The 27,076-nt window shown below is 35.9% G+C and overlaps 1 protein-coding gene across 1 annotated transcript in view; it reads left to right on the plus strand.

The window, feature by feature from the left end:
• The window catches only part of LOC307157233 (protein NLRC3-like), a 50,857-nt gene extending 32,105 nt beyond the window's left edge, over nucleotides 1-18,752 (plus strand). Inside the window, exons 3-10 of the mRNA XM_079869080.1 lie at nucleotides 3,705-3,848; nucleotides 4,046-4,096; nucleotides 9,229-11,026; nucleotides 17,030-17,203; nucleotides 17,307-17,480; nucleotides 17,584-17,757; nucleotides 17,859-18,032; nucleotides 18,137-18,752. Coding sequence (XP_079725206.1) covers nucleotides 3,705-3,848; nucleotides 4,046-4,096; nucleotides 9,229-11,026; nucleotides 17,030-17,203; nucleotides 17,307-17,480; nucleotides 17,584-17,757; nucleotides 17,859-18,032; nucleotides 18,137-18,314 — 2,867 coding nt within the window. The 3' untranslated portion in view covers nucleotides 18,315-18,752. The remainder of the gene's footprint in view (nucleotides 1-3,704; nucleotides 3,849-4,045; nucleotides 4,097-9,228; nucleotides 11,027-17,029; nucleotides 17,204-17,306; nucleotides 17,481-17,583; nucleotides 17,758-17,858; nucleotides 18,033-18,136) is intronic.
• The last annotated feature ends 8,324 nt before the right edge of the window (nucleotides 18,753-27,076 follow it).

A 27,076-nucleotide genomic window follows, 5' to 3' on the forward strand; every position in this document is an offset into this window, starting at 1 on the left:
CCATTCAATTTAATTGAAAGTCTTAATAAAAACAAATATTCTACATCGGTGGTCTGTGGAAAAACTTGACTTGAACTTAAAGTATATTTTTTTATTAGAGCTCATGTAAAAAACTTTTTTGTTGTTGTTTTTTTTTAATATGAAGTGTCACACGTCATCTCACACATGTGAAATGTTCAATATATCCTTATTTAAGAAATTCTGAGAAAGACAAAGCGCAACATTTAGAACCTGTAATGCCTCAGGCCTTTATTAATATTAATAAATAAAATATGGTATATTTAAAGTTTGAAAATTACTTCCATAATATTTTCTTTTAGTAAAGCAATGCCTGGATCATAAAACACACAAAGTTTTGCGTTGTTTGTGAGACCTCGCAAAGATTACACCAATATTAGCTTTCTCGAACATTGCATGTTTGCACTATTCCTGAAACTTAGTAATCAACATGCATTTCTGTAGGACTGTCAAAAGAAAAATCATTTGGTTTAGTTGTATTTTAAAACACTGCTTTTTCTTAAAAACGTTGTGTCAGACGTATTTGGCAGCATGATTATCTTGTTTCATTGTGTATTACGTCCATATTTATCAGGCTGATATTTGTAGAAATAAGAAAAGTAAATTTATAAAACAAAAAGGATCAGTTAATGGCTTTGTGTCAGAACACAACAGGTATGAAGATATGTTTGGTTTTAACTTTTTATTCTAACTTTAAAGCTAGAGTATCCTTTGAAAAGTGTAATACAGTATTTGATTTTGGGGACATCAGAAATGACTAATTTCTGAGCGCTTTATTAAACAGAAATTTGCTGTTGGTGTATTAGCCTAAAACAACACACTCGCCAGATTGTTTATCTAAATAGCCCTATGTTGTTAGAAATTACTGTTTACCAGGTATGCGGCGCATCCCATGCAACAAGAGATTAACACGGTTGCCAAATTGCTTTATGTTACTCTTACTCTCGCATCAGCTGTTGAGTAAACAGTAGGGGTGTACGATACACTTGTGTCATGGTTCGGTTTGGTACATTTTTGATACAGCAAAAAGAAAGAAATGCCAGAGAAATTTCCTTGATTTAATTTTTTTTATTCTTTTCTTTTTTTTTTTTATTAAAACTGACATAATAAAGTATGATATTTTTTTACTTTGAGCAATTCTGGAGCTACACTGCAAAAAATGCTTTTCTTACTTAGCATTTTTGTTTTGTTTCCAGTCCAAATATCTAAAAATTCTTAAATCAAGAAGCATTTACTAGAGAAGTAAAATGACATAAGAAATTCTGTTTTGTTTTAAGATAAAAAGAAAGTAATTAAGTAATTTTTGCTTAAAACAAGCCAAATTATCTGCCAATGGGGTAAGCAAAAATTACTTAAATTACTTTCTTTTTATCTTAAAACAAAACAGAATTTCTTATGTCATTTTACTTCTCTAGTAAATGCTTCTTGATTTAAGAATTTTTTGATATTTGGACTGGAAACAAAACAAAAATACTAAGTAAGAAAAGCATTTTTTGCAGTGTATAATTGACTCTTCTTAGGAGCATATAAAACAAAACAGCTCCTTGGAAAAAATATTGTAGTATTGAGTAAACAGGTTTAGTCATGGCACAATGTTTCTTCCTGGTTTCCACGTCAGCGCTGTTTGATCCATTAATAACGGAGAAATGTGAATGTTTCTCACTAGATCTTTCTCCTTTATCGCAGCGATGTTATTACTTCTGTGGCGAATTCAAATGCTTTCTTTATTGGATCTCTTATTAGCGCTGTGTAGTAACAGTGTCGCTTGATCAAGATCGGCTCGCGCTGCACTGGTCCAAACTGATAAACGGTCCTTCAACCACACAATAACGAGCAGTTTCGTTCCGCTTGCATTACGTTTGCCATTTGATGTTGGGCAATGTTGTGGTCGCGCCGGCGTCTCTTCATTATGAGCGTGCTTGCCACGAGCAACCCGCCTACATTTGAAATTTCAAAATACCCCCCCCCCCCAAACAAAAACTCTCCGGTTCTACGCGATTCACGTAAATGACCCAATTGACCAAGAAAACGGCGATTGTCGCCGAAAAGCGACAAGTTTGCAGGTATGGTTTTACGGCCCTGACAAGAACGTTGGTCTCCTCGGGTGTGAACCGCTCTTGGCAAATCCGCCGTTATAATAGCAATCCGTCATGGAACAAGCGCGTCTGCTCTTAAAGGGAATGTGAGATGATGCTCTGATTGGTTTATTTCACGTTACGCCCAAACCACACCTATGAGTAATGAAGCTACTTCAGACCAACCCATTTTAGATTTGCGTTGGGCGCAAGAGTCATTTATCCCGCCGGTATAATAGCAACAGTGCCCAAGACCCGCCCACAAAGTTACTTGCATTTCGCGATTGATATTTGCGCTTCAGATCGTTCAAATAGGGCCCTTAATTTTTTTTTACATCCCCCCAATCCAATCCAATCCAACCAAAATTTAAGCAAAATCATTTATCTCATACAGAAGTCTTCTAGAAGATAAATAGAAAATACAATTTTGATCAAACTTGAAAGATTTGATTTAAACAGTCTTTTAATTTTAAAAGATCTAATTTAAACTTTTAAGATTATGCTTTTAAATGAATTTAGTGTGAATAAACCTCTGGAGCGCAGACTAGCTTTACTGTGACATTGTGTTCCGAGGCTTGTCTGGTCTGTAACTCCTCTCGTCTCTGTGAGCGTCTGAAGCTTCAGTTCACACTGTGGTTTATCACTGGAGGATCTGGGAGTGTCTTGCTTATGACAACTTCAACTTTTTGGATTCTTTTTTTATTTTTATCATTGCATAAAGAACTACTTCTTCAGCTCTCTGAAAATGTAAGGTGTTTTTATATTTATATGTATTTATTCATTTTTAACCAACATATTTGTATAACTAAAATAACTTTAAACTGTTTTTGTAACATTTGTTATTATTCAATGGGTTATATATATTTTATTTATAATCATTTAATTTAAAATAGAGAGAACTTCCTTTTTATAGAACCCGTGTGTGTGTGTGTGTGTGTGTGTGTGTGTGTGTGTGTGTGTTGCGAGAGAGAGAAAAGAAATGTCACTCCGTTTGCGAATTTGCTTTGTTTTGTAAATATAATGAAGCAGTTTACAACTGCAGGGCATCCAAAGAATGCAGAGTGTGTGTCCTTAGAAAACTGATGTGGGGAGCGCAGTGTTTCCCCATGGGAGTGTGTTCTGTGCAGTCTCACACCTGTGTCTCTGTCTCTCTATCTCTCTAAGAAACTCTCAGGAGATTTTCAGCTTAAAACATTTTGTAAACCATATCACTGGACACATTTCCAATGCTAAGCTCTTTATCTCGCTGAACATGCAAGCTGTTTTATTTATTCATAATATCCATAAATAACTGTTTCAATTGCTTCTCTAAACTTAGCAAGATATTTATTTTTATATCGAGTGATATATTCATTTCATTTATACACTTTTAAAAGAACAGAATGTTTTTCATCTTTAGTTAGTGTGAAATCTTATGAAATATGTGTGTGTTTGTGTGTGTGTGTGTGTGTGTGTGTGTGTGTGGGGGGGGGGGGGGGGATATAATAATAAATAAATAATTTTTGACACATGCTATATCATAATCACTACTAGCAGTGTTGATGTGTACTCACTGGAAATGTTTAAGTTGTGATTTAAGCGATGTAATTAATCTTTCTATCTCTATTCCAGGCCAGATGAGCAGCAATGCTCACACTGGAGTCAGTGTTGATGAGAAAGCTGGAACAGGAGCATCTGTAAATGCTCCTGTACTCACTGATAACACCATCACAGCCCCAGTGACCTTCAACAACAGCTTAAACACTGCAGGACATGGTAATATAGTATATATATATATATATATATATATATATATATATATATAATGACTATAATACAATTCATATAATGAAAATGTAATATAATAAATTGTAATGTTTATAAAGACACAATAACTGTGCTTTCTGAGACACACTGCTTATTAACAATCATGTATGAAATAATGCTTCAACTCATTTTCTCTTTCCTCACAGAGCCACAAAAAACCTTAGCGACGGAGACACCAGAGAAACAGTTAGAACAAGGTACAACCATCATTTCTTCATTATAGAGGAGTAGTGATATGATCCACTTACTGTCAAAATGATTGATGGCCCTCTAATTGATTGATGGGTTGACCTTTTGCCCTTGCCCTGACCTTGCCCTAGTGTTGACCTGCCCCTAGTGGTGACCTTACCCTCTCGCTGACATTGTCACCTTTGACCTTGTATCCTACGGGGTTTGGAAATGACCTATGACCGTTGATTAATTGGTAAATGGGATTATTTATGACCTCGTGAGTATAAGGGGGTTCATTGTTTAATATTTGAACTTTGGCCCGGTTATAAAGGCAGAGTATAAGGGGATTCATTGTTTAATATCTGAGCTTTGAGATAATGGAAGTGATGAACGGTTATTTTTGAGCTCTGACATCAGGATGTGTGTGATATACTAATGGAAGTTATTAGGGATTATTAACATATACTTTTAAAGAACAGCATGTTTTTCAACTTTAGTTAGTTTAATATATACAGCATTATTAGAAAACCTCTTTTCTCACTTCCACTGTCCCTAGCAATCCCCCTGCGCTCTGGAATGTGGAGGGTGGATGGGAGGGAGGGAGCTCCATGCTGATGCTTGCATGTGACACACATCCTGATATATATAACCCTAATAATGTCCATTAGTATGTCACACACATCCTGATGTCAGAGCTAAAAAATAACCCTCATAACTTCCATTATATCAAAGTTCAAATATTAATCAATGGAAGCCCTATACTCACAAGGTCATAAATAATCCTATATCCAATTAATCAACGGTCAAAGGTCATTTCCACCCCTGTAGGATACAAGGTCAAAGGTGACAATGTCAGCGAGAGGGTAAGGTCACCACTAGGGCAGGTCAACACTAGGGCAAGGTCAGGGCAAGTGGAGGGGCAAGGGCAAAAGGTCAACCCATCAATCAATTAGAGGGCCATCAATCATTTTGACAGTAGGTGGATCATAATTCTACTATTAGTGTACCACATAAAAGTCAAAGAAAGTATAACACAAATATGACAATCACAGATAGCAAAAGTGGGGAACTAGTGAATAGGTTAAATCAGGTTTTTTTTCACGTTTTGAGGGGAATAGTGAGGATACTAACTTTGACATCAACTAATAACTTCTCCATCAAAGAGGCTGATGTAAAGAAAATGTTTCAGAGTTGCAATACACATAAGAGTCCTGACAGCATCTGTGGACGAGTGTTAAAAAACTGTGCTGAGCAACTATCAACGGTTTTTACTCTGTTATTCCAAAGATCTTTAGACCAACACATAGTACCAACTATATGGAGAACTTCAACTATTATACCTTTTCCTAAAATCAATAAACCATTGGAACTTAGTGACTCTCAGCCAATTGCACTGACGTCTTTGGTGTTTAAAAGCTTTGAAAGGCTTGTTAAAAGGTATGTAGTGTCAAAAACGCAATATATACACTCAAAAAAATACTCTTTAAAATAACTTAAATTATGGACAGTGGTTCCACACAAGCAAATTATTTTTTTATTAACATTAGTGGATTTTTTTAACCTATGTAAGCTCCTTGTGCTGTGACAACACAACTGAATGAGAAAGAATTTATGTGAAAAAGTAATCAATGGAATTGCTTCCCTGTAACTTAAACCGGTTAAGTTTAGTGAACATGCTTTAGTTTATTTAAAACTGCACTGATAAATAAAGTGTGATGGATGTACTTGATTTCTCAATTGAACTTCTAGACCAGGGGTCGGCAATTAACTTTGGCCGCGGGCCAATTTTTCTTTTAGCCAGTAGATGGCGGGCCAGCTACACGGAGTAGCCCTATGGATACAAATTAGATAGCTACTCTTAATGAATACTCTTAACGTCTACATTGCATATATCAATGAAATCATTTTAAACAGATCAAGTACTATTGTGTTAACATATTACAGCTATTTTAATAAAGGTGTGAATAGCAATACAATGCCTAATTTGCTTACAGTCCGACTTTTGAACTTTATTCCTTTTTTATTATTATTATTTATTCGGGACACACTGTCACACACACATACACACCTATGGTTTAAGGAGGTCTGCGCGGGACTGTTTTTTTTTTCCTTCTTTTCGTCCCGCTCCCACAAGGTTCAATTCAGCAATTAAAATACACCCGCATTATTTCCCGACCTGACGGGTCCGCAAAATTTAGATCTAGTTTCCAGAATCTCACATTCAAATGTCTCTAACGGAAATTTGAGAGATTAAGTAGCAGCCTATAACAATTATAAATGCTTGTGTTCGTGTCAACATAAAATATTATTTTAACATTGTAGGCTACTGTCAGTGTCAGCAGAGAAAAAAATGTCACAGAAAAAAATAATGAAATATAAATAAATTAAATAGGACAAAGCCTATCACTCAAATTGTTAAGCAACATAAACGAAAACCATATTGCCCTACTGACAAATGAAGCATGCTATTTTCTGCCAACTATTTCAAACATCCTTGCAAAAAAATTATGTTGTTTATTATTTATTAACAATGGTTTCAGTACCAAACAGCTCCTCAGAGCTAGGAGCCTACAGGTGGTCAGAATGAAGTGCGGATACGCTGTCAAAAGATGTCGGGAGTGGGCTATTGTCAGTCAGACCGCCCGCTCCGTCCAAAGTATAGGTACAGAGTTCCGACCGCTACCGTCTTTATATTTTAAAATTGAATCCCGCGCCGCATGATTCATGCGCGTTTTACACAGTATGCGGCGGTGAAATCGCCGCGCGGCTACAGCTTTTCTCAAGTAGCCTAGTGGAAGAGTTTTGTGCAGCATTTAGTGCAAATATTTTTTATCAGGTAGGCTAATACATATTATTTATCAGTGTGTTATAGGCCTACCCGAGTAAATAATAAGTAACGAATGATACACGGGGCCTATTTGTAAACCGTTATTGTAAAATAAAAATAGGCTGAAAAAAAAAAAAAAAAAAAAAAAAACGGACTTCCAAAATAATCCGGCGGGCCAGAAAATATTGCTGGCGGGCCAGTTTTGGCCCGCGGGCCGCCTATTGCCGACCCCTGTTCTAGACTATAGCTAGCTATTAACTAATAACAACACTTATTAACATCTTAAATGCTAAGATTGATATACTCCTTCAACCACAGGAGCAAAACTTATATGAATCAGTCCACAGCCTGACCAAATACTCCACTCTTCTCCACAATGGTAACCCACTGTAATTAAAATGGTTCTAATTATTCCAATGTAATTGAACATTAAACACAATTACACACTATCAAGTCTTCCTCTTTTAACACTTAATTTCAACATTTATTCTCTCTTAATTCAGCTATATGCAAAGCATGCTGGGAACTAAGCCTCGCCCAGTTTCAGTTAATGCAACACAAATCATTCATGTAATCCAACACAAACGTATTAAGTAAACTTACATTTTACATATATTTAAGCAGATTGAACACAATCAAATTAAGTTATTAGACAAAATGTATAGCAATTGTGTTGCAAGCTCATTTTAATGAAGCAATTTGAACAAGCAGCCAAAATTGTTTTTTTCTGTGCAATATATTAAAAGCATCCCAGAACACTTTCCAAAATACTAACAGAAATGAAAGACTGCGCCTTTAGATTAACTTTATATTTTCTAGCTCTGATGCCATGCACCTTGCCACCTTTTTCACACGCCGTCTTCATCCAATACGTTGGAAATCGTCAATCCATTTTTTAATCGCAAAATTAAACCCTTTACATTAGTTTAACGATCGATAATTAAGTATAGTGTAAAATTATAATTAATTAAACGCAATACAATAGTGTTTTGGTGGTAAAAGAAATATATGTGTGTTACTTTAACAAAAAAATATTTGGGTAAAAAGAACAGTGCCACAAAACCATTTTTTTGAGTGTATTGGATGCTTTGCAATTTGCATATCAGACAAACAAGGGAGTGGATGATGCAATTTTAACATTGTTGCATATTGTTTACTCGCATCTTGAAGGTTCCAAAAATCATGTGAAAATCCTATTTGCTGCCTTTTCCTCAGCTTTTAATAACATATCGCCATCTGTGTTAGTCGAAAGATTAGCCACAGAGTTTAATCTAGATGGAGGATTGATTCTGTGGTTGCAGGACTTTTTAAGAAACAGAGTACAGCGAGTGAGTGTGGGTGGATCACTGTCGGAGAAACAAATTACTAATGTTGGATCCTCTCACCCCTACTGTTTATATTGTACACAAACAACTGTAAAAGTGCCCATTCAGGGAGATATCTTATCAAATTTGCAGATGATACTGCATTAGTTAGTCTCCTTCAGGGGGATGAGGACAGTCATGGACCTGTTTTAAATGAATTTATTTGTTGTTGTGTCAAACCTTAAGTTAAATATTTCAAAAACAACGGAGATGTGTATTGATTTTAGGAAGGAATCTTCAGTGAGTGTGACGACTGTTAAAGGGGAGCTAATTCAGAGTGTTAATGAGTATAAATATCTTGGGTTTGTCCTTGATCATAAACTGAGGTGGGATAAATGGACTGAAGCTGTGAACAAAAAAGGACAGCAACTATACTTCCTTAGAAAGAGGTTGTTATTTAATGTAAGCGTCTCAATCCTAAGAGTGAAATGTGCTGTATAAATAAACTTGCCTTGCCTTGCCTATACAGCCACTCTGGAGAAAACAGTGATGTCATCGTCCAGCTCAGTTCAGTTCTTATATAATGGTGTCAATGCAGGCAGATCAGTAATATTGTTGAATATTAATCCTAATAACCCTAACCTAAGCCTACTACAGTACAGACTACATGTCTAGTTTGGTGTGTTAGATGTCAATGTTTAATCAAAAGGCTTTTAATAATGCCCGTCAGCATGACCTGAAGTTATTCAGGAATTTAAAAACTGAAAACAACTGCATTCAAGTCAGCATTAGTCAAAGTGTCTCCATCAACATATATGTTGTCAACTTCAGAATACTGTAAGATGTTGATGAAAACACAATTTCAGGACAAAGTGTGATTAATTTGAATACAGAAGAAGTGTAGTTTTATCATTATTTTTGTAATTGGAATTGCAGACAAGGTTACAAATTACAAATAGGTTTTATTAAGACTTTATGAAAAACACAATCACTTATTTTATGCTGTATTGTCCCCTCTTTCTTAAAGGCTCAACTGCAGACGATAGAGAAGCTACTCTTCATGAATACACAGAGACCAGCTGTAGACTGAAGGACAAATTAAAACGGGACTACAAGCAGATATTGGTTGGTAATTCAGAGACGGGTCATCAGGAATACCTGAACGATATCTACACTGATTTATATGTGGTGGAGAATGAGACTGGAGGAAGAGTGAACGAGCATGAGGTGAGACAGATTGAATCAAATCACAACCGACTGACTGCCAAGGAGAAGCCAATCAAGTGTAATGACATGTTTAAAGGAAACACAAAGGTACTGATGATGGGGATCGCAGGGGTAGGAAAAACTGTCTCTGTCAATAAATTCATCTTTGACTGGGCTGAAGGAAAAGATAATCAGGATATAACCTTCATTTTTCCACTGCCATTCCGTGAGCTAAACCTGATTACAGAGAACTGCAGTCTCATGGAACTGCTTCACGAACACTTCTTTAGTGAGGATAAAGAACGGCCTTCTCTTCCTAAAGGTGACCGTAAGGTCTTGTTTATTTTTGATGGACTGGATGAATGTCGCTTCCCTTTGAGATTTAGAGAGGGTGGCAGATTTACAGATGTTCACAAAAAAACAACAGTGAGTAAGATAATAACAAGCCTCATCAAGGCACATCTGGTTCCCTCTGCTCTCATTTGGATCACATCCAGACCAGCAGCAGCCAGTCTGATACCCCGAAGATACATTGATCAAGTGACAGAGGTGCGAGGATTTAACAATGAGCAAAAAGAGCAATACTTCAAAAATAACAGCAGTCCTGAGGTTGCTGAGAACCTCATCAGTCACATCAAGAAATCCAGGAGTCTGTACATCATGTGCCACATCCCCGTCTTCTGCTGGATCTCTCTTATTGTTCTTCAGCCTCTACTTGGTCGAGAGAGCAACGAAAAAACTCCCACAACTCTCACAGGGATGTACACAAGCTTCTTAATTTCTCAGCAGCAACAGATGAAAGAAAAATACAACCGTGATAACCTTGAATCTAAAGACAATGCAATGTCTTTTGATCAGATTATTCTGAAGCTTGGGGAACTGGCCTTTCAACAGCTGGAGAAAGGAAACCTGATTTTCTACAAAGAAGATCTTGAGAAGTGTGGACTAGATGTCAGTGAAGTTTCAGTGTACTCTGGGTTATGCACTCGAATGTTTCAGGAGGAAAGGGCTTTTTCAGACACACACATTTACAGCTTCGTACACCTCAGCGTACAGGAATGCCTCGCTGCTCTCTATGTGTTTTTTGTTAACAAAGACAAGAATGCAAACCCATTTTTCCCATTCTGGAAAAAAATGAAACAGAAACTCTCCACAAAGCCACTGTTTCAGCTTCATAAGGCTGCAGTCAACAAGGCTTTAGAAAGCAAGAACGGACACCTGGACCTTTTCCTCCGGTTCCTTCTGGGTCTCTCACTGGAGTCCAATCAGAGTGACCTGAAGGAACTACTGCCAGGACTGGAACTCAAAACAGAGAACGTTAAAGACATTGTTGACTATATCAAAAAGAAAATAGAGAAGGAGAAATCAGTAGAACGGACCATCAATCTCTTCCACTGCCTGAGTGAACTGAAAGATGACTTTGTGGAGGAAATCCAGAAGAATCTGAGCTCAGGAAATCTCTCAGCACAGAATCTGTCCTCTGCTCAATGGTCTGGTCTGGTGTTTGTGCTCCTGATGTCAGAAGAGACTCAAGAGAAGTTTGAACTGCAGAAATACAGAAGATCTGATGAAGCAGTGATGAGACTGCTGCCAGTGATCAAAAACACCAGAAGAGCACTGTAGGAGGCTTCTTTACTATAATTTATATACACTGTTAGTCATTTTAATTGGTCTTAATGTTACACAGGTAATTTGCTGGCCAAGACTCTTCAGAAAAAAAAGAATAAATATAAATGTATCAATGATCAGTGTGATGATATTAAATACCAAAGTAACACCATTATCAGGCAGGTTGGGTCAGGGATCGGACAAAACTCAGCAACCTGAGTTTTAACCCATTTTAATATTACTAATTTTATCACAAATTAAAGAAACTGAAAATACTGGTTTTGATTTTATAAAGATATATTTTTTTTAACTTTGGATTTTTTTTAATCTTTACTAGGGATGTACCGATACCACATTTCCCAGAACAAGTTCGATTCAAATACTTTCTGGTACTTGGCGATACAGAGTACAGATACCGATACCTGTATTTTCATTGCATTTGTCATTTTTTTATGTATTGGGTAGAGAAACCAAAATAACATAAATCATATGAGTTGGCTTAATTAGTTTAACAAATATATATTTCCTTCAGTTATTTCCATGCTTAAGCCTGTTAAAATGTATTGTATGATCTTCTATTACTCTCAATGTTTATTCTATTGCTCTATCATATTTTATCTATCATTTAACAGCACAGCACATATTTAGAGCTGCTCCAGCAGGGCTCAGTGCTGAGGATTGGGTCAGCGGTAAAAATAGATACCAGTAAAATATCACAATTTTGATACTACAGCAAAAACAACCTGCCTAATTAATGTCAATGTAAAACATTATTAAAGGATTAGTTCACTTTCAAAAAAAATTTTGCTAATAATTTACTCACCCTGATGTCATCCAAGATATCCATGTCTTTCTTTCTTCAGTTGAAAAGAAATTAAGATTCTTGAGGAAAACATTCCAGGATTTTTCTCCATAATGGAATTCAATGGCAACCAACTATACCAATGTTCAAAGAAGGTTCAAATATCCGTCTCAATGCAGCTTCAAAGTCTCTACACGATCCCAGTCAAGAAATAAGGGTCTTATCTTGCGAAACGATCGGTCATTTTCTTAAAAAAAAAAAAAAAAAAAAAAATATATATATATATATATATATATATATATATATATATATATATATATATATTTATATTAGGGCTAGGAATCGATTAAAAAATTTAATTAATTAATTGCACAATTTGCTGTAATTAATTGCAATTAATTGCATTTCCTCCAAGCTTGTAATCATCAATAATTCAACTTAGAATCACCTAATTAAGTGAAACACCAGAAAAAAAGGAACAGATAATAGCCCTATATTAAAATAATATTAAACATCAATATATCAATGTATTATTATTTTTCAATAATCAATCAACATAATCAATTTAAGATTTTTTTTTCTTTTTTTTTTTTACTAATTATAAAAATAAACTATAGTCCTACAAAGCTACCAGAGCATGTGATCAGAGCAGGTCATTTTAAAGGGATAGTTCACCCAAAAATGAAAATTCTGTGATCATTTACGCTCCCTCAAGTTGTTCCAAACCTGTATGACTTTCTTTCTTCTGCTGAACACAAAAGAAGATATTTTGAAGAAAGTCGGTAACCAAACGATTGATGGACCCCATTGACTTTCATAGTAGGAAAAAAAATACTATGGATGTCAATGGGGACCAGCAACTGTTTAATTACCAACCTTCTTTAAAATATCTTCTTTTGTGTTTAGCAGAAGAAAGGAAATCAAACAGGTTTGGAACAACTTGAGGGAGACTAAATGATGACAGAATTTTCATTTTTGGGTGAACTATCCCTTTAACATTGTTGCCCAGAATGACTATACCAGCTCAGCAAAAAGAAGTCTACAGAGAAATTTCACCTTATTTGAGCGGACTTTGCTTTTCCAGTGCTTAATCGGTACATGATTGGAGCGTTTTGGGCCGTTAACGACAGAGCAGAACGTGCAGCCCAAACACGGAGTCGAACATTGAGCAGAGAGCGCAGCGCGCCGACACACACACACACACACACACACACACACACAGACACACGGAACGGAGAGTGCGGCGGCGCACACGGAGCGGAAAAGACCCGCTCATGAAAGCTACGCGAGAATGAAACCTGATCCCCATTTTTTCGGCTTTTCAATAGCAGCTGCAACAGGAATCATTAAAACGAGGGGGAAAAAGTGCTGCGTTAAATGCGTTTTTTTTTTTTACGCATTAAACATCTCAAATTAATCGCAAAGATTAACGCGTTAATTCCCCCAGCCCTAATATATATATATATATATATATATATATGTATATATATATATATATATATATATATATATATATATATATATATATTGTCACATCCACCGTCTGTCTTCCTCATCTGTGTGTGCACTACACTTCCCATCATCCTCCTTGGCACATCTGCACACATTCAGCCATCATCATCATCACCTGCACTACCTCGTTAACTAGCCATATATATTCAGCACTCTCCCTTCACTCCTCGTCTGGTCTTGTCAATATGTCTACTCTTGACACAGACTCTCTCCAATACTTACCTGTATTCCTATTCCTAATTTCATCTGAAATTCAACTTACTGTTTACTCATCTGTTTCGCTATACCGATCCATTCTGCAAATTAAAGCATTTAACTTACCATTCTGTCTGCTATGTCTATGTCAATCCTGACATATATATATATATATATATATATATATATATATATTTATGAACCGGAGTAAACAGACAAATAACTTGATGTGACGCGTGACCTTTCCAATGCATCTCAGAGATGGTACACGATGAGCATTTGTGGTTAAAATATATATACACATTATATATATTTATATATATTTATAAGTATATATATTTTAGAAAATAACATTGTTTCGTTAGATAAGACCCTTATTTCTCCACTGGGATCGTGTTGAGACTTTGAAGCTGCATTGAGATGGATATTTGAACCTTCAAACCGTTGGTTGCCTTTGAAGTCCATTATATGGAGAAAAATCCTGGAATGTTTTCCTCAAAACCCTTAATTTATTTTCGACTGAAGAAACAAAGACATGGATATCTTGGATGACATCAGGATGAGTAAATTATCAGCAAAAATTTTTTTGAAAGTGAACTAATCCTTTAAGGACAAGTAAGCAGACAATAATAAAATAAGAACAAATAATCAAATTACAAATAGCACAAAAAGAACAAAGAAAGGCCACAAATGAAATAAACAGTGTTTTAGAGTTTTTCAGGTAGGCTAGGTCAATAGTTTTCAGGTACAGACATTTAAATAAAGCAATCAAATGTGAAATAACACTGCTTTTTTATTGCTGTATACATTAAATATAGATGGATCTTTACAAAGTTACAAAAGGTATTCATTCTAGAGCAGTGAGTGATTTATTTGTTCTTTATTGTTTGATTAACATTAAAACACACCAGAAAGTTTATTAGACTGCTGCACCTTTATGACCGAATGCACAGATTCCATATGAATATACTATCTACGTTCACTTGAGATATAACTGACTATGTTTACTAGGATACTCACCAAGACGGGCGTTTTTACATAATTTTGTGTGAATTCATCCGTACAAGCACAAGACGTGAAAGAGAATTCAATTCAGTATTCACGCGTTGTCTGAGACAGCAGCAAACAGTGTTAACCCCCTGGGGTCGACAATCGCGCCGGCGCGATAGGCTCGCTTTTTTCAGTTCAGTTCAAAAGAAATTAATTTTGCTCTGTGGACTTTGATATTACAAGCAAGTTTCATACATCAATCGATTCTGTTAAATGTGTATTATTTTTGTGTATACTCACAATAAAAACAAAGTGTTGTGCTTTTTGCCAAATAAAGAAAAATAAACGTGATGCGAGTTCTGCCTTCTCTCTGTCAGTGAAGACCATTCTGAAACGCGTCCGAAAATGAACTGTAACTCAGCGAATACTCAGTCAAACAGGCATACAGACACACAGGCATGAAGCTTGAATTATCTTCTTTTAAATGGGTAATTTATATAAAAAACAAATATTCTCATCTTGTGAAATCTGTATTAAAAGAGAGTGATTCCAGTCGAGCTCATTAGAGCTAATTCAAATGTAATGTGACTCCGCCCACGGAGAGCGTGTGCTATTCAAACGCAAATTACTGAGGCAATCCAAGCAAACCTGTGAATGCCCCATATCAGCTCGAGAAAACACAAGTTTAATCATATGTTGTTTACACCATCTGGCAGCGCTGTGAGGAATAATAATAATGGAAAATCTACCTCAGAGTGTGGGTATTGCAGGAGAGAGGATCCGAATATGTAGTAAGTTTTTTTTCCTTCTCAAGTTAATCGCGTTTCTGTGAATGAATGAACGGCAGCCGCAGAGATGCGCGCTGTTTATCACAGCTCGCAAAAAGACAGTTTAAATTTAAATTGCGTCTCTGTGTGAATGAATGATGATGTTTTAGCAAACTGTATTGCTATACTGAGTTGAGTAAAAATTGACAGAAATATGTTGAAATAAAATGTAGGCTATTTGTAAAAGCAACGTATTAAACTGAAAATTAACATTTATATGCCCTAATATTTCATAAAAACAACGTTACAGTCAGGCGTTTCTGTTTGTGAATGAATGTTTCGGTTTTAACAAACTGTATTGCTATACTGAGTAAAAATCGACTGAAATATGTTGAAATAAAATGTATTTTTATAAGCAACGTATTAAACTGCAAATTAACATTTATATTTCTTATAATAAAAATGAAAGACCTATGTTACAGACATATGAAAGACAACATTTCGTTGATTAGTTTTGGATAGATTATACATTTTTACTGTAAAATATCTGCCACCTCAAATAAGCTTTTGTTTGCCAATATTTGCTCATGTTAAATATAGTATGTTTTGTCAAAAATAAAGTTATCAAATAATCAATCAAATCCTTAACTTTGAAATATGTATGATAAAATGTATACTTTAGTTTTTACAAAGAAAGATTACACTTGAACTGTTGTTGTAATTGTAACCTTTTTAATAAAAAAATATATTTACAAGGTATGTAAACAAACTATTAAAAGGTAAATATAAGCCTATAAAATTATTTCTTTAAATAATTTTTATTGTGTTTTATTAGTGACAAATTTGGGGAGAGGATAAATATTCCAAAACTGAAAATACAGTATGAGAATTAACTGCACAATTACTAGACATGTTTTCCTTGGATATTATAGGCCAAATTGCAAGCACAATATGTGGAAAAATAAAAAAGAATTGAGATGCTTCCAACTGTTGCTCTTGCATTCTTGTGGCTCAGTGACTCACCTGAATGAATGGCTAATTAAGTATGCAGGCCCCACTGTCTCTTAAGGTGTGAACCACTAAATATGCATGATCGTTGACGCCCACTCGTCATATTGCCTTTCCAAACAGAAAGTGCTTTGCAAAATTCAAATGTATTGTGTTATGTGAATGATAAGGCAGGGTGATTTTCACATCATTTTGAAGAAAAAACACTAGGTGATGACAGTTTTTAGTTTTTTCAATGACCACGCATAAACATTATTCTCTCAAAAATGCAGACATGTACATTCTTGTTGCTCACATATTATGGTAGCCCTGTTTGTGCTAAATAGTGTGTAATTTTTTTTTGCCATTAATATGTTTATAAGCAACTAAAAAAAAGCACAAGTGTCAGGGCATGTCAGAACATCTCAAGGACCCCAAAAACACCTTAGACCCCAGAGGGTTAAGTGCGTACGCTTTGGATGTTTGCGTTCATGAAAAGTCTTGACTTGCAAACGTCCTGTAATAATTTCCGGAACCACTTGTTATACATAAAGCAGCTAACAGTTCATGTTTTATTTAAATATCCGATTTAGTTTTAATCCATGACATGTGTGCTGAGTGAACAATCAGCAATCAAGAGCATGCAACAGAAGTGCATCCCTATTGCTTCCATCACTTTAGTCAAAGGTTTTTCCAAATTATTATAAACCCTACCTAAGAAGAATTACTATTGCATTATTTTTGTTTTCTTCTCTCCACAGGCTTCATAGCTGTAATCTCACTGCTCAGTGTTGTGAGAGTTTGTCTTCAGCTCTACAATCCTCAAACATCTTTCTGAGAGAGCTGGACCTGAGTAACAATGATCTGAAGGATTCTGGAGTGAAGCTTCTTTCTGATGGACTGAAGAGTCCAAACTCTCAGCTGGAGACACTGAGGTTTGAGTTCAAATACTTTATTTTTTAACAATAAGTTAATTATTAAATATCCCACTGCTAAGATTTATTCTGTATGCAATTACATTGTGTTTTTCTTCTTCAGATTTCCCACATGTAATCTCACTGCTCAGTGTTGTGAGAGTTTGTCTTCAGCGCTACAATCTTCAAACTCCTTTCTGAAAGAGCTGGACATGAGTAACAATGACCTGCAGGATTCTGGAGTGAAGCTTCTTTCTGATGGACTGAAGAGTCCAAACTGTCAGCTGAAGATACTGAGGTTAGAGTTAAAATACTTTATTTTTTAACAATAAGTTAATTATTAAATATCTCACTGCTAAGATTTATTCTGTATGCAATTACATTGTGTTTTTCTTCTTCAGATTTCCCACATGTAATCTCACTGCTCAGTGTTGTGAGAGTTTGTCTTCAGCGCTACAATCTTCAAACTCCTTTCTGAAAGAGCTGGACCTGAGTAACAATGACCTGCAGGATTCTGGAGTGAAGCTTCTTTCTGATGGACTGAAGAGTCCAAACTGTCAGCTGAAGATACTGAGGTTTGAGTTAAAATACTTTATTTTTTAACAATAAGTTAATTATTAAATATCTCACTGCTAAGATTTATTCTGTTTGCAATTACATTGTTTTTCTTCTTCAGATTTCCCACATGTAATCTCACTACTCAGTGTTGTGAGAGTTTGTCGACAGTTCTTCAATCCTCAAACATCTTTCTGAAAGAGCTGGACCTGAGTAACAATGACCTGCAGGATTCTGGAGTGAAGCTTCTCTCTGATGGACTGAAGAGTCCAAACTGTCAGCTGGAAATACTAAGGTTTGAGTTCAAATACTTTATTTTTTAACAATAAGTTAATTATTAAATATCCCAACGTCTAAGATTTATTCTGTATGCAATTACATTGTGTTTTTCTTCTTCAGATTTCCCACATGTAATCTCACTACTCAGTGTTGTGAGAGTTTGTCTTCAGCACTACAATCCTCAAACTGTGTCCTGAGAGAGCTGGACCTGAGTAACAATGACCTGCAGGATTCAGGAGTGAAGCTTCTTTCTGATGGACTAAAGAGTCCAAACTGTCAGCTGAAGATACTGAGGTAAATGTTTGTAAAATAATTAATGAAATACTATCACAATAAATGATTTTGTCAAAGAATGTGGCATCTGCTCTCAGTGGAATACAAGAACAAGAGACAAAAACACCATTTGCAGGAATGGGATTTTTTCCATATTGATAGAGATATCCGTATTGTCAAAGTTGAGAAGTATGACCCACGTTTTTCAAATACATCCATTTCATGCATGGTTTGCTTCTGATAGCACTAGCGAAGGCTAGTGGTACCATCTAGTGGCTGTGTATGGGACACCATGAACATCTCAGCCAGGGTTCAAAATTTACACCACATGCCAAATGACAATTTTATGAAACAATGATACCCACAAGTTGGCTAGCAATCTCTTCCTAAATTCTAGGAAGCAAGCAAGCAAATTTATTTATATAGCACAATTCATACATTGACGCAATTCAATGTGCTTTACAAAAAAGAAATAATAACATTTATAATAATACAAGATACAAAAGAATACATATAATTTTTTTTAAAAAACGTAGGAAGCTGTAAGGTTGAACAGTGTGATTAAGTATAAGTTCTCAGTCATAAGCATGTGAAAAAAGAAATGTTTTTAATCTAGATTTAAATATCCATACGTATGGGGCACGCCTAAGATCTTCTGGTAGTTTGTTCCAGTTGTGTACAGCATAAGTGTTAAACGCAGCTTCTCCATGTTTAGTTCGGATTCTGGGCTCAACTAGCTGACCTGTGTTCATAGATCTAAGAGCCCTGCTCGGTTTATATTCTTCAAACAAATCAGAAATATACTCAGGTCCTAAACCAGGGCTATTCAATTAGTTTCATTCGAGGGCCGCATTATCAAATCGAAAAGTTGAGGTGGGCCGGTGGGTTGGTTTGGGGGTTTAGCTTATTTATTGAAACATAACAGTTTCAATAAATAAGTTAAAGTAACCCTAAAAAAGTGTGGTATTTACTTGGAAATGTGGTACCCAACAGAATGCAAATATATAAAACCATAATAAATAAAAACTTGATAATTTACAGCTGTGTAAGAACAATGGGTCGTACATTAATATTAATATTAGCTCAAATGATCTATAGGGAATTTTAATAATTAATCATGAATATGATTAATATTTTGTATGTTACAGTTACATTAATTTATCGCAGCTGAACTAGATTGATATATGAACGATTACCATAACGGGTTATGGTTCGTCATTAATACATCAATTGTTCTTATTTCAGCTCGAAGTTATGGGATAACTTTAATGGAATTAATTTAGTTATCAAACAATCTGTTTGTCCAGCGAACAGATTGTACGTAAGATTAAATTAACTCTCAAGGAAAATTATCCTTCTTACAAACACGAGAAAGAGTATCTTTTCCAGGCCTTGAAAAGACACTCTCGGTGTCTGTAGACTAAAATTAGGTTACTTAAATCGTAGCCTACCAAGATAAAGCATATAGCTAAGATCGAACATTTCAGGGACTAAGTAACATGGGCAATTAAATCAGAGTCAGTCAATGGCATATGGAATTTAATAATTGGACCAATACATCGAACTAAGGAATATATCAAACTACACAATACACACGGATTATATGTCTATGTACATCAAATACAGTTAAACAATACAAGATAACGAATAACGAAAATGAGAGAGAGAGAGATAGATAGATAGATAGAGAGAGATCGGAAGATGCGAGAGATGGAGAGAAGGATGGGGGACGAGATCGGAAGTGAAAGCAAAAATCTGCGATCAGAGATCGCAGTTGGCTATGGCAAAATCACAGACAGTAACCCTTAAGACACAACAAAGAAATCACATCATAAGTTCAATTCAATAATCGATACTTGCATGGCATATGGTTCTCTTTGTATGAGGTGTGTAGGACCGCAGGGTTCTGCGTGTCTTTAAAAGCAGCGCGAGTCGTCTGAGGGGAGGCGTGCGCGTGCTGTCTTCCGGCGCGCGTGCGAGCGCGGGAGCTTCAAAGAGTTGCCGGGAATGATTCAGGCTAAGTTCATTCAGCTCGTGAATGAACAGAGGCGAAGAGGAAAACGAAACTAGACTATAGAAAAACATAAAAGAAATAAATAAAAAGAAAAGAGAAGCAGGCCGAAGCCGGTCCGGACTTGGGTTTTGGAGGAGGAAGGAGAGAGAGAGCAGAGAGGATTTTCTGAGTCGGTCTTTTATGGACAATATGGGTTGACGCCTCTGTTCGCGCGAACAACCAATGAACGTCCAAAGGTCTGAAGCGGGAAAAATGTCTTTGTCCCTGGGGCCACGCCCACTCGGATGAGTCATGAGGAGATGAGCTTTGAGCTGTTCGGCTCCCGAAATATGAAAAAGTGTAAAATAATGCACATTACTTCATTCTGCTATCGAAATTCGACTCTGTTAGATTGAGAGAATTTCAACGATATCACACACGTCATATGAAGATTAAGAAAATCAAGTTACATAAGATATGCATATTTACAAGCATTTTAAAGTTCGTTACATGTCTAGAAATAAGATTTACCCAAAATGTGTTGTACCCTATAGGGTACAAATGGATATGAAGCTTGAGGAACTAAACATGGTACACACCTGATTTGTCTAACCTTATTACCAAAGTTTACCAGAATACACAAACTACACCACGTAAAAGAAAAATTATGAGATGGGAAATTACATCCATGTTTACATTTCTTCGGTGGTTATGCATATAGAAAATTTAGGATTTAAGTAGAAAATGTAGGATTTAAGTAGGAGTAAAGATTACCACGTTAATTCTGCTCCACTCCTAAAAAACCCAGTTGACATTCCATTAGGCAATAAAACAGCAAAGTGGGGGGAAGGCAATTGCCAGAGAATATTGTTGAACATTCTCTAACTAAAACACTATTGATTAAAGAATACATTTCAAAACCACACCTCTATTATAAAGCCAAACTAAATCACACATGCCTAATGTAATTGTACATAAATTAAAGTATATTCTATCCTAATTTAAACACAAAGGGATGTTTGTGTGTGTTTGTGTGTGTGTAGAAAGTTTCAAGTTTCGTTATCTCTCTGTGGTCCAGAGAGGGGAAAGGGGGGGTTCGGAATGTCTCTGAGGTGAAATTAGTGTCGTAAAAGTCAATTGGCCGACTAGCTGGAGCCAAAGCCTGATTTGCACTCACGAGTTCAAAGTGCACCAGCTTTTGTATTCAGGAAGAAATGTTTTTAGCAACACAGAGTATTTGAATTTGTTAATTCAAACCAACGACGAATGATTCGATAGCCAATGTTGTTACAGCTGTGTACAACTATTTTCATTGGAACAAATAAATTATTTATACAAACTTATAGCTGTTGGTGAGAAATAATAATTATTTTATTTATAATAGTTATGCTTAAATGAAAATATTCTGACAGTGACACTTGTTAACCACAGGCTACTCGCTCCCACTGTATAAAAAATGCCTAAACACAAGTTAAAACTATACGCACCTTTACAAAGAAACTGACATAATTTCATAACAAACATTAATTATATATTCCTCTACCTACCTAATAAATCTAATGCAATATAAATCACTATATTTACTATTATACTACATAATATTATAGTATATATATTTACTATATTTATTTATTACTGCATAGTATTCAATATAAATATTGCAAATTTCTGCCCAACCATGGTAAATTACTACAGTACATTCATGGTAAATGTTTGTAAGGGTGATTAGGGGATTTCAAGTATTCTAATTCCGTTCATGCCACAATGTTTCTCCTGCTTTCCTCATCAGTCTTGTTGGGAATGTTGAGGCTGTTTCATCCGATTTAATAGTTAAATCATCGAGTTATTTGTGGTTTGTAACAGAGAGGTTTCTGTCGAACTGAAACGCTTCCCACTGGTTGTCGCAACGCTGTTTAATATAGTGTCCGGGACCCGGGAGTAAACGCAACTCCGTGCTGGGCCGTGTTGAAACAACTAGTGAAACAACTGAAAACATCGCTATTTGTTGTTACTGTCCTGACCGAGAAACCGCTTCAGATGATTCAGTGACAGAGCGGTCCGAATGAATCCGAATAGTTTTAGACCGTTATGCAAGCGCGTTTAGAACCGAACCAAAATAATGATTCATTCACGAATGATTGGTACGTTAGCCTATCGCTGGTTCAGTCGACATAAATTCGGGACACATATAATAACTGCTAAAACGTTTCTCATGTCAGTCGGAGCGAGTATCAAACTGAATTAGCCGCACCGCCAGGAAAAGAGGAGGAGGGAGGTTGGTGCCGTCGGGCTGCATGGAGATGATTGGCGGGCCGCATTTGGCCCGCGGGCCGCCAATTGAATAGCCCTGTCCTAAACCATTCAACTAAAAGCACCACTTTGAAATCTATTCTGTAACTGATTGGAAGCCAATGCAAAGTTTTAAAGGTCCCATATTATGCCCCTTTTCACAAGATGTAAAATAAGTCTCTGATGTCCCCAGAGTGTGTATGTGAAGTTTCAGCTCAAAATATCCAACAGATCATTTTTTACAGCATGTTTAAATTGTCATTTTTGGGGGCTCAGAAAAACGCGCTGTTTTAGTGTGTGCCCTTTAAATGCAAATAAGCTGCTGCTGGACGGCACAGGGGGCGGAGCTTCATGAGCTTGCGCACAGTCTCTCAGGACAATTTCATCTCACGGAATGATGATAATATCAGAAACTCTCAGTAACAGTGTTCATTTCGAGTCTGACAATAATGCCTACAGAGTCAGAGTGCTGTATAGAGATGGAACGGGTATAGTTTAGTAGTTTAATTACGGTTATTATAACGTATTTGTCATCTGCTTGTATGTATCAATAGCCTAACTTACAAGTCTGCTGTTTCGGACCAGGTCCGAATGATGATCAAACATATACTGATGAGTTTAACCCTCTGAGGTCGACAAACGCGCGGGCGCGTTTTGCTGGATTTTCTCCACATTGTAGCACTATAAACTTAAATTACTCAGTCATTTATAGTCATACAGAAAAAAGAAATATAAAAAAAGAATCTGTGATATTTCTCCTTTTGTATGTGTCCACTTACAATCAAACCAAAACACTGTGCTTTTGTAAAATAAAGAAAATAAACAGGGTGTGCGTTCTGCCTCTCCGTCGCGGTGAACTTTTTTTTCTTGAGCACGTCTATAAACTGAAACAAAACTCAGCGAATACTTGTCACACATTTATGAGCCATATACCTTTATAAACATTTAAGTGTGTACTTTTAAATGATCGGATTCAAAACGAAAACAAATATTCTCTGTTTAAGTAATTTGTATAAAACCAACAAGATGTCCAGCTTCTCAAACGCTTCCTAATTATTTTTAATTCGGCCACGCCCACTCGCGCAAAAGAGATTCACATGCAAATCTCCACATGGAACGCGGACTCGCTCATTACCTCATCCATGACCTCAACAACAAAACACTTCACTTTTCGTCGAGTTTGAAAGACGTGCGAGCTTACATTGGATTTAGGCTACCTCAGAAGAAGAAGAAGAACGCGATATGAAGACAAGAAAGATAAGGTAAGAAATTCTTAGTTTGTTATTGTTGCATAAATGTCACGTTGCAGTTGAACTGTTGCTAGATATATGGGGAATATTATAATATTTAGACCCGTGTTTACTGTTACTGTGTTTGTGGATATCTGCTCAAACGCATTATGGTAACCATAATGTTTTATATTTGAGCGCGATCGCGTTTGAATGTATCATATTTTTGATAGCGATCGCGTTTGAATGTATCATATTTTCCTGCGCGATCGCGTTTGAATGTACACATCATATTTTGGATGAAAGCAAAACGCACCAAACGGCTTCATGTTTTTATTATTATCTCATTTCATATCATCATAACGGATGGAAACATTTGAAGGAACATGATAATCAATATATTTTTCTCTAGCTTAGTTGTTACTGAAATCTTTTTGAAAATATATATAGGCTGCTATATTGTTATTATTTTATGCAGCACTGCGCATAGCCTATACCTACAAGGCACAACAAACCTGGTGTTCATTATATAATATATTGTTGGAAACATTTGTGTGAGTGTGTGTGTGTATTCTGTGAATTTTAAAAAGCAATTTTAACAAGAAAAATCTAAAATGTATTCCCAAAATCGTGCAGGCCTTTCTCTTGATATCAGTATGTTCATTTTTTTTTTTTTTTTTTTTTTTCAGGGCCTAGATGCCACTGAGTCCTGCTGACTTCAACGTTCACAGTACATGTCTCTGCACATGAACATGGTACTTTTTTGTTGTGTATCTTTGGATTATGTTGTGTTGTAAATAAATCCAAACAATTTTAAAAGCCATTCTTTTTTAAATCTCCTCATTCTTTGTGCAAGGGTGGTCAGAATGATGGGCCCTGATAAGCTCCTAATAGGGCCATTAGGGAGGTTCTTTGTCTTTCTCAGGTGTGGAAAGCTTTCATATTAATGAGATGATCCGCCCCTTCGCATATTGCTTTATCACACAAAACACGTCGTAAAATTTTTAAATCAATATATTGTCTTCTCTGAACGAGCAGTCAGGGTGATTCTCACATAGTTTTAGAGCAAATATTCTAGGCTACGTCATACAATTTTCAAAAGTCTTGTGAAGAAATAATCAGTATGGGTTTCATGACCTTATTTCAGTGAGAATTTATTTTTGTATTTTCACAAACCACGCATAAATGTCATTATCTCAAAACTACAAACTTTTACATACATGCTGCTGATATATTATTGTAGCAGAGTTTGTGCTGAATACAGTGTAATTAGACTTTAGCCATGAAAATGTCACAAGTAACAGAAATAACCACAAATGTCAGAGCATGTCAGAACACCTCCAGGGCCCAGAAAACAGCTCAGACCTCAGAGGGTTAATAAAGTTTATTGTACATCACACAAAAGATGACGCGTCAGTTTTACTTCAGAAAATCACCGTAAGAGCTGAGTAAACACAGTAAGTTATAAGAAGTGCGCAAGTACATAAACAAATTTCGGTAGAGTTGAGGGAGCATTCCTGTGGGCGGAGGTTAGTCAAAAAACTGTTCTACTGACGTCATTAAAGAGGGATGTAGTCCAAACGGGCCGTTCGATGTAGGCGACTTCTGTTAAATAAAATATCTCGCTTGGCATTGAACTTTGAGCTTTATAATTTTACAGATATTATTTATACTCTAACAACAACATTACACACTAACTAAAGTTTGAAACATGGGATCATGAAGAACGGGCCTTTAAGAACCGGAGTAATGTGCTCTGTTCTCTTAGTCCTGGTTAACATTCTAGCAGCAGCATTCTGAATAAGCTGCAGCTGTTTTACAGTCTTTTTTGGGAGTACAGTTACAATAGTCAACCCTACTAGAGATAAAAGCATGGATGAGCTTCTCTTGGTCTTTTTTTAGACATCAAGCCTTTAATTCTAGAAATATTTTTTAAATGATGGAATGCTGTTTTGGTGACCGCTTTGATATGACTGTTAAATGTAAGATCTGAATCTATCACAACAGATTCTATCAATACTAGCAATAAATGTTTGAGACAATTGGATATGGCTTAGTATGAATATAAACATGGCCGGATTTACCTCATATTGTGACATAGGCAAAATCAAATTGGGGCCCTCCACACCGCATGACCAAAACTGCTACTTTGAAAGGAAATGGGGGAAAAAACACTTTAAAAAAACAATTAAACACTGTGATGTCAAATGTGATATTGTGGCTTTATATGTGATCATATTACTTGCATGTGTCACTATAAACTTTACCAAAATCAAGCTCAAATGAAGTTGGCAAGTTTTTGTCCAGTGAATGTTGTGTTTTTTCGTCATTAGAACGGCTGTATCTGAGGCAGTCAGTCCGTCACACTTTCATCAGCTTTAAGGTAATGAAGATTATTGTAGCTATGTGGTCGCTTGATTTTTTCCTGTTTTTCATGATAGAGATTTGACGGAGTTAAGAGGTTTAACTGACAGTGTTAAGTAGGTTTCTGGACTGTATTGACTGGTTCAGATCATCACGGGGCATCGGTAAGAGTGCACAAAAGTCCAAAAGTCCAATCACTGTTTTTTATCGTAGGTTCAAGTCATCAACATACTTAGTGCGGTGCATGAAAAGATGCATGTGATATTAACCCTCTGGAGTCTGAGCTGTTTTCTGGGCCCTGGAGGTGTTCTGACATGCTCTGACATTTGTGCTTTTTTCAGTTATTTATAAACATGTTAATGGCAAAGGTGTAAATTCACTCTATATAGCACAAACAGGGCTACCAAAATATCTGATCAACATGCATGTATATGTTTTAATTTTTAAGAGAATAATGTTTATGCGTGGTTATTGGAAAAAATAAAAATGAAAGTTGCAGAAATAAGGCCACAAAACACATACTAAATATGTGGCAATAAGACTTTTGACTAAAGGATATCATCGCCTATAGTTTTTTCTTCAAAATTATGTGAAAATAGTCTTGCTTTATCGTTCACATAAAACCATACATTGATTTAAATTGATGTAAAACAGGTTTTGCTTGGAAAGCCAATATGCGAGAGGGGCGTGAACGAGGAGTGGTTTTCACCTGAATTACCACCCACTCTGCATAATGATGAGCCATTCACTCAGGTGTGACAACTGACTGAGCCACAATGCAAGGACCATTTAAGATTTTGCTTACATCTATCTTGTAAATATGTTTTGCTATTTTATTAAAAAGGTTACAATTACAACAATAATTACAATTTCAACAATATTTCAAGTGTACTCTTTCTTTGTAAAAAAAAG

This window comes from Squalius cephalus (genome assembly GCF_949319135.1).
Source record: "Squalius cephalus genome assembly, chromosome: 4".
NCBI lineage: Eukaryota > Metazoa > Chordata > Actinopteri > Cypriniformes > Leuciscidae > Squalius > Squalius cephalus.